This window comes from Bos indicus x Bos taurus, chromosome 25 (assembly GCF_003369695.1).
Source record: "Bos indicus x Bos taurus breed Angus x Brahman F1 hybrid chromosome 25, Bos_hybrid_MaternalHap_v2.0, whole genome shotgun sequence".
Lineage (NCBI taxonomy): Eukaryota > Metazoa > Chordata > Mammalia > Artiodactyla > Bovidae > Bos > Bos indicus x Bos taurus.
In genome coordinates this window covers 6,967,905-6,981,015 of record NC_040100.1, presented here as the reverse complement: position 1 = coordinate 6,981,015, position 13,111 = coordinate 6,967,905, and the positions used below count along the sequence as shown (strand labels likewise).

Here is a 13,111-nt window from a genome sequence, read left to right as displayed (position 1 = left end):
GCAGCCCCCTCCAGCTCCCCTCCCTCCCCTTCATTCCTGCAGTGGCTGCTCCCCTCGCCTCCTCCCCTTTCCCTGCCCCCTCCTCATTTCCGTCCCCCCTCCGCACCCCCGCCTACGGCTGGTCTCCCTTCACTGGACCCGGCTCGCTGATGGATTCTCTTTGCGCAATCTGTGCGTCATCGCCCCCCACCGTCCCCCGCCCGCCGCAACCTCTAACTATCCAAGCCCCCAACCCCAACCCCTCTGACAGGAGATTCGGACAAGGGGTCTGGTGGCAGAGAGAGGTGATCTCTGACGTTGCACTCCCACCCTCCACCCCCCACCCGCATCGCGTTCAAATCTTCCCTTTAAGCAACGAAGAGAGATTGAACTGAGTCACCACCCCCCCACCTGCACAACCCCCTCCCCACCAGGTCTGCTCTCGTCCTCCAAACGTCCTTTGGGGGGTAGCAGCGGGAGGGGAAGAAGCAAGAAGGTGGTGAGGAGAGGTGGTCTGAAAAAGGGCACAGCGGGGGCGCCAACACACGCTACAGAGTCAACTGGACAGAAGGGCAGACACACCTTTTTCTCCAGACACGCACCGACCACGGACAGACACGACACAGAGGCACACATATCCTCAGTCTTTCCCCTGTCTGTTCCAACTCGGATCCTTTGCGTCCAGATCATTCAAACCGCAAGATTCACCCATGTGCCCCAGCCCAGGGCACGCACCCCGCACCGCAGGTCCGCGGACAGCGCCCGCAGGCGCGCAGAACCATCCCTCCTCTTCAGGTTCACGCCGTCCTTGGGCGTGTTTCCCATGGACCCTGCAGTCAGGAGACGGGGAGTCTGGCTCCCTCCTCAGTTCTGGAGTCTTATCTTCCCCCTTCCCAGTATGGATCTCCTACTGGGGCCCAGTCAGACGCTGAGAGTGCCCCCACCCTATTCCACTCGCCGGGTTCCCGCCGCTGCAGGTTGCTCTGTAACCCACCCTCCTGCCTTGCAGCGGCTCTGCATTCACCCTTCCATTCATTCTTCCATTCATTCATTCATCCTTTTCTCCTTGTCCCTCCTTCATTCATTCATAGCCCCCTGCCCCGCCCGCCTCAGCATTTCATTCATTCATTCCTTCATTCATTCATTTCCCCGGTGCTAGGCTAGCGCACGCCCCTCCAATCGAGGCCTGCAGCGCGCAGGCGCGGGCCGGGAGAGGCACGCATCCTCCAATCGTTGGGCGTCCTCCCGCCTCTAGGCGCCCGCCCGCTTCCCCATGAATGAACATTGACGTCAATGGGGCGGGGCGATTCCCACGTGACCCCGCGCGCTCCTCTTTATAAGGCGGTGGCGGCGCGGGCGCTGTCCAGCGTGCTGAAGCTTGAGCGAGCGAGTCTCCCGGAGCCGCGCGGACCCAGCTGAGCCCAGCGCACTGGACGCCAGACCTCGACCATCGCTCGTATCCTAGCCACCGCTCGGAGCCGCGGCGGACGCATCCCGATCTTCCCCTGTCCCCACCCCGCCCCGACCCTCTTCTCCACCTCCCGCGTCGTGGCACCAGCTGGTAAATACTCTGCTGTCCGTCCCTCAAACCCTCGGCAGTCGTGGGCGTGAAGGGAGGGTTCTCTCTCCCCACAGATGGGAGTGTTGAAAACACAGCGGGGAGCCCCCGGGAAGGGTCCCTGTAAATGGGGGAGTCGCCGCTTTTCTCTTGCTGCTCAAGTCGCCCACGCACCATCCGGGGAGTCCTGCGGGGAGGGAGCAGATTTTTTTTTTTCCCCTGCATCCTTGCTGCTTAGTATGTGGGCGCTGGCAGTGAGATGGCTCAGGGAAGGGGGCGAGGAGGCACTGGGGGAGCAAGGGTTGCAGGCGTTTCCCCATTTACACGATTCCAGAGATCGGCACAACATCGTCCTCCTTTGCTCCTAAACGTCCCTTTTCTGGGTAAGGTCAGGGAGACAAGGGAAGCCCCGGATTTCCTGATTAAATATGGGGGAAGGGGATATAAAATCAGAGAGCGGAAAAATTCTTACAGAAACCCTCTCTTTCTTTGGTCCCTTCTATTTTTTTTTTTTTCCCCCCACAGTCTCCGGCAGTCCTTCGGTCATGAAATCGCTCAGGTTGCCGGCTACTGTCCTCTTCTGCCTGCTTCTACTGATCAAGGGGTTGGGAGCAGCGCCCCCCGGGCACCCTGAGGCTCAGCCACCTCCTCCCAGCTCTGAGCATAAAGAGCCGGTAGCTGGGGACGCAGTGCTCGGGTCGAAGGATGTTAGCGCCCTAGAGGTCCGAGCCGCTCGAAATTCAGAGCCGCAGGACGAGGGAGAGCTTTTCCAGGGCGTGGATCCCCGGGCGCTGGCCGCGGTGCTGCTGCAGGCACTCGACCGCCCGGCCTCGCCCCCGGCGCCCGGCGGCTCCCAGCAGCGGCCAGAGGAAGAAACAGCAGAATCTCTGCTGACCGAGACCGTGCGCAGCCAGACCCACAGTCTCCCAGTGCCAGAGACCCAGGCGCCCGCGGCCCCTCCTCGTCCTCAGACTCAGGAGAATGGTGCCGAGGCGCCCGATCCCTCGGAGGAGCTCGAGGCGCTAGCTTCCCTGCTTCAGGAACTGAGAGATTTCAGTCCGAGTAGCGCCAAACGCCAGCAAGAGACGGCAGCAGCAGAGACGGAAACCCGCACGCACACGCTGACCCGAGTCAACCTGGAGAGCCCCGGGCCGGAGCGTGTGTGGCGCGCTTCCTGGGGAGAGTTCCAGGCGCGCGTCCCGGAGCGCGCGCCCCTGCCGCCCCCTGCTCCCCCGCAATTCCAGGCGCGTGTGCCAGAGAGCGGACCCCTTCCCGAAGCCCACCAGTTCGGAGAAGGAGGGTCCTCCCCCAAAACACACCTAGGTGAGGCATTGGCACCCTTGTCCAAGGCGTACCAAGGCCTGGCTGCTCCCTTTCCCAAGGCGCGCCGGCCGGAGACCTCCCTCCTGGGCGGCACTGAGGCGGGGGAGCGCCTTCTACAGCAAGGGCTGGCGCAGGTAGAAGCCGGGCGGCGGCAGGCGGAGGCCACCCGGCAGGCGGCGGCGCAGGAAGAGCGGCTGGCCGACCTCGCCTCTGACCTGCTGCTCCAGTATTTGCTGCAGGGCGGGGCTCGGCAGCGCGGCCTGGGGGGTCGGGGGCTGCAAGAGGAGGAGGGGGGCGGGCGAGAGACCGCGAGGCAGCAGGAGGAGGCGGAGCAAGAGAGACGCGGCGGGGAGGAGAGGGTGGGGGAGGAAGATGAGGAGGCGGCGGAGGCGGAGGCGGAGGCGGAGGAGGCGGAGAGGGCGCGACAGAACGCGCTCCTGTTCGCCGAGGAGGAGGAAGGCGAAGCCGGAGCCGAAGACAAGCGCTCCCAGGAGGAGACGCCCGGCCACCGACGCAAAGAGGCCGAGGGGGCAGAGGAGGGCGGGGCGGAGGACGAGGACGACGACGAAGAGATGGACCCGCAGACGATCGATAGCCTCATTGAGCTGTCCACCAAACTCCACCTGCCCGCGGACGACGTGGTCAGCATCATCGAGGAGGTGGAAGAGAAGCGGAAGCGGAAGAAGAACGCCCCTCCCGAGCCTGTGCCGCCCCCCCGAGCCGCACCGGCCCCCACTCACGCCCGCTCCCCGCAGCCCCCGCCCCCCGCCCCCGCCCCCGCCCGGGAAGAGCTGCCCGACTGGAACGAGGTGCTTCCGCCGTGGGATCGGGAGGAGGACGAGGTGTTTTCCCCGGGGCCCTACCACCCTTTCCCCAACTACATCCGGCCGCGGACGCTGCAGCCGCCAGCCGCCTCGCGCCGCCGCCACTACCACCACGCCCTGCCGCCTTCGCGCCACTATCCCGACCGGGAGGCCCAGGCGCGGCGTGCGCAGGAGGAGGCGGAGGCCGAGGAGCGCCGGCTGCAGGAGCAGGAGGAGCTGGAGAATTACATCGAGCACGTGCTGCTCCGGCGCCCGTGACACGCCCCGGCCCCGCCCCCCGCGCCCCCCTCCGTGTCGTTCCTTTACCCCTTGGTGTTTGCATGCGCCCGGCCCCGCCCTCGGCCGCCACTCAGCCCCGCCCCCGCCCCCCCCTCTGCCCGCGGGCCGCCCCGCCCCCGCGCTGCGCACAGACCCGTCAAGACTTCTTCGCTGGTGGGAAGCCCGAGATCCTCAAACTCACTCGCGGGGATCTCGGGGCCAGCATGGGCGGACGGGTAGTTTGTGCGAGTCCCTGCCCCCCACCCCCCCGACTCCCCATGCGGGACCCAGTCCCCACCTAGTCCCTCTCTCGGGATGTCCCGATCTGAAACCGGAAAAAGCATTTCCAGTTAACTATGTGAAATGTCTTGTCTCCCGCCCTTTGGGCCTCCCAAGAGCCACTCTGCCCTCTCTGGATCGCTGTGAATTTACCCTTTCTTTCCCTACTCTGTTGTAAATACCCCTCACGGAGGAAATAGTTTTGCTAAGAAATAAAAGTGACTATTTTATTAGGACTTTGTTCTCGGTTATTCACCCGTCCCCTTGGGCCTGTGTGGTCCTTCCCAAGGGGCGGTGAGGGAAGCGCCAGCCACCTCCTGCTCAAAAGCGAGGGTTGAGTGATAGAACCTCTTTCAACCATACTTGAGGGGCGGCGGTAGAATGGGTTCACATCCTTTAGAAAGCGCTAAGTTCCACTACCAGCTTGACCGTTAGTCAGAAGACCCCAGGCCCTGGGCAGAGAGATGCAGAGTGAATAAGGAACTGCAGCTCTGAGCCACTTAGTTAAGCTCTTTGAACCATCTCAGGGCCACTTAGGCAGTATGGGTGGCTCCCCACCACCCCTGCTCCACCTTACCCACCTACCTTCCTTAACTGCTCCCTAAATTCCCTGGTCCTACCTTCTTCATATGATCAACACCTCCTATGGGGAGGTGTTGGCAGCTAAAGAAACATCCTGGTTTTAGCTGCTTGTCAAACCTTTTCTAAGCATATACATGCATGCTCAGTCGTGTCCAATTCTTTTGCAAACCTGTGGACTGTAGCCTGCCAGGATCCTCTGTCCATGGGATTTCCCAGGCAAGAATACTGGAGTGGGTAGCCATTCCCTTCTCCAGGGGATCTTCGTGACTCAGGGATTGAACCTGAGTCGCCTGCACTGGCAGGCGGGTTCTTCACCACTGAGCCAACAGGGAAGCCCTGCATAGGACATACTTATCCTAAAAAATCATTATTCATTATTATAAGAAATTGAACTGGGTGTCTCTTTTTTTTTTTTTTTTTTGCCCTAAATCTGGCAATCCTAGTTCCAGGGAAGAGTGGAATGGAATGGGCAGGGTTCTGTTTCTGTCCTCACTGATTCCAGCAGCCCTGCCTTCCTTCACAGAGCCTAAGCAAGCCAAAGTCCAGAAATGCTTTTCCTTTTATTTCAGAGAGAAGGAAAAAGAATCAGACACTTCCCCCACCCCACCCCCTTAGCTCCTGCCTCACCCAGAATTTAAGAAGAGTGAAGGAGGGACAGGGCCCAGTCTTCTGTAAAGCCTGCCCTCCCCCCAGCCCTCCCTTCCCTCAAAGTAGCAAGGTTAGAAAAAAATTAACTATGCTGTTCCTCCCCTGGCACTGGACAGAGGCCCCACTGCAGCCAAGAAGGAAGGGGAGGGGCAGATGAGGGAAAAGGACTTCCCTCTGGAGACACAGAAGTCCCCCTCCCAGGCAGAGAGGCCGCCCCCAGCTGGCTGCGGGGAGGGCTGGAGGTAGGTTATGGGGCAGGGAGAAGAGAAGAGCCCTGAAAACCTTTTCCCTTTAACCTGACATATTTATATATTTACAGTTATAAGGGTGGGTGGGGGAAGTTTGGGGTGACACTGGTTCTTCAAAGGCAGGGAATGAAAGCCAAATAGCACCCCCGACTTGGTCACATTTTCCTGCCTCCTAGCTCCTTAAAACCTTCAGTGAGAAAGGGGAAACAGGAGGTAGGGGGTGGAAGGAGGGAATGCTTGAGGGTCCTGAGCCCACAGCTCACTGCAGAAAAAGGTGAGGCAGCAGAGCAGGCGCAGCTGGGTCCCACCAAGAGGAAAAGGGCCACCGATGCCCCACCTCTCCACCAGATCCCCACATCTCCACTCGGCCCCAGGGCGAGGGCTATGCCAGACCCATCTCCTCCAGCACACTGCGTGGCGACTCATCCTCCTAAGGCAGAGACAGACAGAGGGTGATGGGGAGACACCAGGAGAGACGGGGTAAGGGTAAGGGGGGCGGGGAGGGCAGCAATCACAGGGGCAGACCAGGGTTGGGGGGGGGGGCGGACACAGAGACACGGGGGAGAGGGGAGAGAGAAGCCCAAGTAAGCCCAAGGCTGGAATGGCTGGGGACCCTTTAGGGGAGCTCCCCAGCCTCCTGAGACCACCCTGTAGAGCCAACTGAGGCAACCAGATCGAGTCCACCACCACCCAGAGAACCCAAAGCCAGGAGCTTGGTGAGCAGGGGGCTCGACCTTACTAGCTGAAGGGAAGGGTGTAAAATGGGGGCTTGGGAGCTGTGAAACCTGCTTTCCCAGGGCTGGAGGTGGCAGATGGTTGGGTGGGACCTTTTTTTTTTTCTCCAGAGTCGGGGGAGGCATTAAGAAGTTGGCAAAGGGTCCCTGAGGAAAGTGGACCAGACTGCAGAGAGATGAGTCATAAGGGTCTGAGCAGAGCACTAGTAACAGGGTGGGTGTGCGAGTGCCAGGGCACGTGTGTGTGTGTGTGTGTGTGTGTGTGTGTGTGTGTGTGTGTGTGTGAGATGGGGGAGCTAGACCAGTGAGGTAGCAAGTTGGATTTTACCCTTGCTCCTGCTGCACGGATGAGCCCCCCTCCCCTCTCCCCCTCCTCAGAGCCAGCTCAGGCCGCTTGCTCATCACTGCAGGTTCCGGTGACTCATCTCCTTGCACCAAGGCTCAGCAGTGGCACAGCAGAGAGGGGGCAGGCAGTAACAGGGTGAGGGCGGGGGTGTTGGACAGAAGAGAGAATCAACAACCAGGTGCCCTCGACCCCAACCCCCAAATCCCCAGGGCAAAATTCTGCTTCTCAGCAGCAGAGGCTTTGAGTATGTGTGTGTGTTTTAAAAAAAGGGAAGACACCAGGGAAGAAAAAGAATGACCTATTGAGTGCCCCTTCTCCAATTCTCCGGGCAACACTAAACGCCAAGAGAAGCGTGGGACAAAGGCAATCTGGCGGGGATGAGACACTCTGGGTCTCAGGAGAAGGAGGGGGAAGACTTGGTCCAGGCGGGCTGTCTGCCATCCCCACTGCCTCCTACCCTGAGCAGTCAGGGCTTGAGGGCCAGCTGGCCAACCTGGCAGCGTGGGGGCCAGACGCCACAGGGAGGGGGGCCGTTTCGGTATCGGCGGGAAGAGGGCAGCTGGGGTCCACAGGTGAGGGCTCCAGGGTAGGGAGGGTGCCCTCGGCCACGGTCCTCTTCCTCCTCCTCACTGTCCCGGACCCGTACCTCCTGCAGTAGGTCCGCCTGCTCGATGGCCTTCAGCACACTCTTCTTGGAGGTGTCCTGGACATCTCCCCCCATCAGAAACTCATCCAAGATGAAGTAGGCCTTCTCAAAATTGAAGATGATGTCCAGCTCACAAACCTGGGGGGTGGGAGAGGAGGCAGACGTGAGGGTCAAGGTGCATTCTCCCCTTCACCTGCGCCCCAGCCTCCCCAGCTCTTTCCCCACCTTGGCTCCGTGGCCTTCATGACCACTCTCCACCTTGGGTTCTTGCCCCAGCTCTATGTCCTCCCGACCCCTAGGCTTTCGTCCTGGGTTCGGCTTTTCCTTCTCCTTCTCTTGCCTCTTCCTCTGATCATGAGATATTAGTTGCTCAAGTTGATCATGAGATATTAGTTGCCCTTGACCCTGACTCCTGTTGCCTTCTCCCCTAAATCTATGACACAAATCCTACCAGAGGCTGGGTCAGCTTCTCTGCCCATCCCCACCCCACTCCCCGCACCCCCAGGCGCTGTGACAGGGCAGGGAAGGAGACTCTGGATCACAGAGTAAATGACTTCAATTCTAGGCCACACTCTGACACTAACCAGCTAACTCTTGTTTTAGTCGCTAACTCGTGTATGACTCTTTTGTGACCCCATATCCTGTAGCCCACCAGGCTCTTCTGTCCATGTGATTTCCCGAGCAAGAATACTGGAGTGGGTTGCCATTTCCTTCTCCGGGGGATCTTTCCAACCCAGGGATTGAACCCACGCCTCTTGCATTGGCAGGTGGATTCTTTATCACCGAGCCAGGAAAGCCTAGAAGGAAACCAGCTAACTGTACATGCCATTTAACTTCTCTTGAGTCCATTTTCTCTTCCAAAAATGGAGACACCAACACCTACTCATGGAATGAGGAACAAACAGGAGAACCTGAAAGCTCTTTGTAAACTGTTAAGTGAAACACAAATTACGGAGTTATTACTATTCCCCATCTAAGATATGAGCTCACTGCCGGTGCCCAGGCTGTAGCCCAGATCAGTTCATTCAGAATCTCTGGGGGTGATTCCCAGGCATCGCTATTGTTTAAAAAAAAAACTCTCCAGAAGTCTCCAAAGCAAAGTCAAGGTCAGGAACCACTGATACTATCTGAACATGGCCTCTGTCCTTGTGTGGGAAGTTTGAGCTGAGCTCTAGATGGAATGATTAAGCGGCAGATTCTGGTTCCTACCCTTCTCCCTCGGAGGGCTGATTAAGACGCATGGCTAATAGGCTTAAGGCTTAAAGAGGGAGATTAATTACTGTTCTCACTGTTCCAACTTCCCCTTTCCTGAATCAGGACAGAGACTGGAAGGGTCCCAGAGTCTGGAAGAAAAAGGGGATTGCCGGGCGCGGAAACTGGGGTGGGTGGAGAGACTTACGCTGCCAAAGTATTTGTCCAGGAGCTCCACGTATCGGTGGATCAGCTCCAGCGTGATGAGCTCATTGTCTTGGCCCTCGATGGCACAGCAGAAGTAGAGGCTGGCGTATCTGAGGACGGGAACACAAGAGAGATGGATGGCTGGGAGTGCTGCTGGGGCTGCTTTGGGACCCAGGCATTCTGTGCCCGAACCTCCCATTTCCCCCATTCCTGATCTGTGTCCTTACTGGACACAGGTGGGGTGGCTCCCGGGTAAGCAAATAGTAACTCACTGTCTCTTAGTGCCTCTCATAAACACAGGCAAAGACACAAGCTCTTTCCCTCTGACCCATTCAGTTTGACTCAGCAAAACCTGAGCCAACAAATTCACCTGCTCAGAGAAGGAACCACAAAGGGTTTGTGTGTCTGTGGGTGTGTGTATTGGGAAAGTGGCCCAGGGTCTACGACTGTTCAGTGAGGCTGCAAGAGATGTGTGCAATCGGTAAGATCGGGCCTTTGGGACAGAGGTAGGTGCGTGAAGTAGGCACCAGGCTTGAGCAAAACCAAGAGGGAACAAGACTCTCTTCAAGGTGAATTTGGAAAGTAAAGGCTGGCTGGAGTTCATCACTGCCTTCCAGAAGTCCTTAGCTCTCGGCTCTCCCAGACCTAGTTAGTTAGTGTTAGCGACTCTCTGGACTGTAGCCTGCCAGGCTCCTCTTTCCATGGGATTCTCCAGGCAAGAATACTGGAGCGGATAAGTATTCCCTTCTCCCAGGGATCTTCCCAACCTAGGGATAGAACCCAGGTCTCCTGCACTGCAGGCAGATTCTTTACTGTCTGAGCCACCAGGGAACCTCTGCCAGACTAAGGGACTGCCTATTTCCCAGCCAGGTGAACCCATCCCAGACCCCAATCAGGCAGGATCCAGGCAGGTCTGAAAGTAGGTGAGGAGTCACCTCTTATAGACAACTTTGAGGTCCCTCCACTCCAGGAAGCTGCACATCTTGGGCTTGCGAGCCAGAACCACCTGCATAAGCTCCCGAACCATCTTCTTCCGCTCCTTGTCTGAGGTGGCCAGGTACCATTTTTGCAGCCGCAGCTTCCCCTGCCGGCTGAACAGCAGCATGAATCGCATCTGGGGGTGGGGGATAGGGAGAGGAAGGAGGAGTCAGAGCCAAGGTTTAGAGCTTTGATTCTCTGAGCTTGTTTCCTCCAAAACCACACAGTCCCAAACTCCTCCCATTCAACTCTTTTCTCCTCACAGACCCTGCTGCTGCTACTGCTAAGTCACTTCAGTCGTGTCCGACTCTGTGTGACCCCATAGACAGCAGCCCACCAGGCTCCCCCGTCCCTGGGATTCTCCAGGCAAGAACACTGGAGTCGGTTCCTTCTCCAATGCATGAAAGTGAAAAGTGAAAGTGAAGTCACTCAGTCGTGTCGGCTCTTAGCAACCCCATGGACTGCAGCCTACCAGGTTCTCCGTCCATGGGATTTTCCAGGCAAGAGTACTGGAGTGGGATGCATTGCCTTCTCCCTCACAGATCCTACTTTCTTCAAAACATCAGCCCTTCTGGTCAACTGGGTATTTCCATCAGCAAGTGCCTTCCTTGGAGGGAGCATCAGCGCTTCTGAGTCTGTCGTGTGGATTCGAATCCTGGCTCTACTAGTTGAGAAATTTGCCCTGGGCATTACTTCATTTCTCTGGGCTTCAGTTCCCCCGTGTGTTAGATGGAAATAATAAAAGTACCTACCTTACAGAGCTGTTAGGTGGAACTGACATAGGAAATAGCGCCTGGCATGAAGTAAGTGCTATAACACCTTGGAACACATTATTATTATTCCCTGACTTACTGTTTCCTAAACCTGGTTTCCAAAGGTGGGTAAAATGCTAGCACAGTGATGAGCAGCCCCTTAGTTGATGGCAAAGAGATGTTTGCTTTCTTTCCTGCTCTTTCTACCCACCACCATCCTAAAATCAGGTATTTTCTTTCCAAGAAGCTACTTCAGCCCTCTGCCCCATCCTAGCCATACACCCTAGCCAATGTCCCCAACACACTGCCCTCCATTCCTATGCCCAGGGGTATCCTTTATGTTAGCACATGATACCAAGTGAAGTCGTTCAGTCGTGTCCGATTCTTTGCGACCCCATGGACACCAGGCTCCTCAGTCCATGGGATTTTCTAGGCAAGAGTACTGGAGTGGGTTGCCATTTCCTTCTCCAGGGAATCTTCCCGACCCAGGGATCGAACCCAAGTTTCCCGCATTGTAGACAGATGCTTTGCCGTCTGAGCTACCAGGGAAGTCCATAACATGATACCAGGACCCCCTAGATTCCACCACCCTCCACTCTACTCAGCCATCCAGGCATACAGCCAGAGGTATTCCTTTTTTTCTTCCTTTTAGGGTGCCTCCCTAACATGCCCACACCTCCCCAGATATCAGGTGATCAATTTCCGTTTCAGTTCTTCAGTTTGGACACAGCCATTGTGGGTGGCTCGCCTAGGGAATGTTCCTGGAACAAGCACAAGGAGCTGGAGCGGGGAGAAGTGCAGAGCTCTCACTACCCCGTGCACGCCCAGTTTCCCATTTCCAGGGGGCGGGGGCTTCAGGCCACATCCTGGAGTGATCTCCCTTCCCCTGTAGCTCTTCTCTCCGTGTATGCCACCGGGGCTGGAGTCCTGGGTGTGAGGAACACTACTAGTCTAGACGGCTACAGATCAGAATTCAAAAGAACTGTATTTTTTGCTATCGGGGAAGGGGAAGCGCTGCTAGCGTGGCCGGAGGGCAAAAGAGTGGTGCAAGGGAGGCTAGGATGGGAGGGTGGGCCAGGGAGCAGGAAGAAGGAAGGCCTGCGTTCCGGAAAGAGGATGGGGCAGGGGGGCGGAGAGCCAAGAGCACCTGAGCCGGGAAGCCAAAGCCTGGGTCCCAGAGAGCAAAACTCGAGCCCACCTGGCTTCCCCCACCTCATCCCCGCCTCCAGGTGGGCAGGACGACAAACCGAGGCAGGACGTCCACTCCTCGCACCCTGAACGATCCCCTCCCACACACCGCCCTCCCCGCCGGCCGCCGCTCCACTCTGGGCTGCACGTGGACGGAGGGTCTCGGAGACTGGTCTCGGAGACCCCCGCCGCCTCCGTCCTCCAGCAGGCCCCAGAGCCCCCGTTCCTCGCGCGAGTTCCCTGCGGCAGTGATTCGGACCCCTGAGATCGCGACCCGCGCGCTCCCCCTGGCTCCGGACGGTCCCGCCGCCCCCTAGTCACCTCCCTCTGGCCCTACAAATGCGCCCACTCCCCGCCGCTTCTCCCGAAAGCCATTTCCAGCTGCTCTTCCTTCCGAGGCCGGCTCGCCCACACGCCCAGTAAGTGAGGGCCTCTGAGAACTGGAGGAAGGAATAGAGCGGCTCTCACAGAGGGCAGCCCCCAAGGACCCCTGCAGGTGCAGCCCACGCCCCTCGGTCCCCCCTCCCCTCCCTCTTCACACAGCCTACCATCCTGCAGCCTCCGGCCCTGCGCGTCCCTCTTCGGCCACCGTAGGCGCCAACTCCACTCCCTTTCTTACCCTTTCGCCTCCTTCCCTCCCTCTCGCTTGAAGCCCCGCCCCGTCCGCCCGGGCGCCGGGGACCTATGCGCTGCGTACTGCGCAGGCGCCGACGCTGCGCGGCGCGCGGGCGGGGCCGGAGGCGGAGAAGCGGTGGCCATGGCAACCAGGTCTTTGACTTCAGCTTTGAGTAGCCCTGTCGTCATGGTAACAAGGCTGTCTTGTGGGCTGGTTGGAAGATGAAGGAGGAGGACAATGAGGTCCTCGCGCTTTAGAACCTAGGGGGGAAAAGGCGGGAAAAGGGGTGAGAGGTGGATAAGATGACCCCTGGAGTTTGTGAGGAAGTAGGGTGATTTAATGGAAGGGGTGTGGGCGATTGAGAGGGAGCAGGGTGGAAACTATCTGTAGAGAAGGAGGAAAGACGAGGAAGGCAAAGACAAAGGGTGGTGGTGGGGCAGGCATGAGAAAAGTATGGAGCTCAAAACAGATACCTACTGAGAACCTGCTGGATGCAACAACACTCAAAGTAAGAGAAAGGTGTAGGTAATGAGGCAGACAAGAAATAAAAAGAGAAGAGGAGAAGCTGATAGAAAAGTGATGTAAGGAAGAGGAGAAACATGATTAAGAGGAAAGAAAGAGGAAAAAATAAAGAAAATCTTGAAAAGTTAGCATGGGTCAAAGCTAAAAAGGGACAGTGTAACCCAGACACGAGTGTAAAGATGAGACGGAGGTAAATTGCAATACATGTTTTTTGAGAGGATTTGCAAGTGTG

General features: G+C 57.9%; 2 protein-coding genes across 4 annotated transcripts; one reads left to right on the top strand and one right to left on the bottom strand.

Moving 5' to 3' along the window:
• Positions 1-1,325: 1,325 nt before the first annotated feature.
• VGF (VGF nerve growth factor inducible) lies at positions 1,326-4,457 on the top strand. The gene is made up of 2 exons (XM_027527492.1): positions 1,326-1,540; positions 2,063-4,457. The coding sequence occupies exon 2, from the start codon at positions 2,083-2,085 to the stop codon at positions 3,940-3,942; it is 1,860 nt and encodes a 619-aa protein (XP_027383293.1). The 5' UTR covers positions 1,326-1,540; positions 2,063-2,082; the 3' UTR covers positions 3,943-4,457.
• Positions 4,458-5,344: 887 nt separating this feature from the next.
• AP1S1 (adaptor related protein complex 1 subunit sigma 1) lies at positions 5,345-12,397 on the bottom strand. Of its 3 annotated transcripts, none has more exons than XM_027527395.1 (5): positions 12,290-12,397; positions 9,759-9,937; positions 8,825-8,933; positions 7,426-7,563; positions 5,345-6,129 (listed from the first exon to the last, which is right to left on the bottom strand). In XM_027527395.1, the coding sequence occupies exons 1-5, from the start codon at positions 12,290-12,292 to the stop codon at positions 6,082-6,084; spliced, it is 477 nt and encodes a 158-aa protein (XP_027383196.1). In that variant the 5' UTR covers positions 12,293-12,397; the 3' UTR covers positions 5,345-6,081. The 3 variants fall into 3 exon arrangements, with proteins under 3 accessions (XP_027383196.1, XP_027383199.1, XP_027383197.1); XM_027527398.1 differs by having other exon boundaries at positions 12,361-12,382; XM_027527396.1 differs by lacking the exon at positions 12,290-12,397 and adding an exon at positions 10,274-10,971.
• Positions 12,398-13,111: the final 714 nt, after the last annotated feature.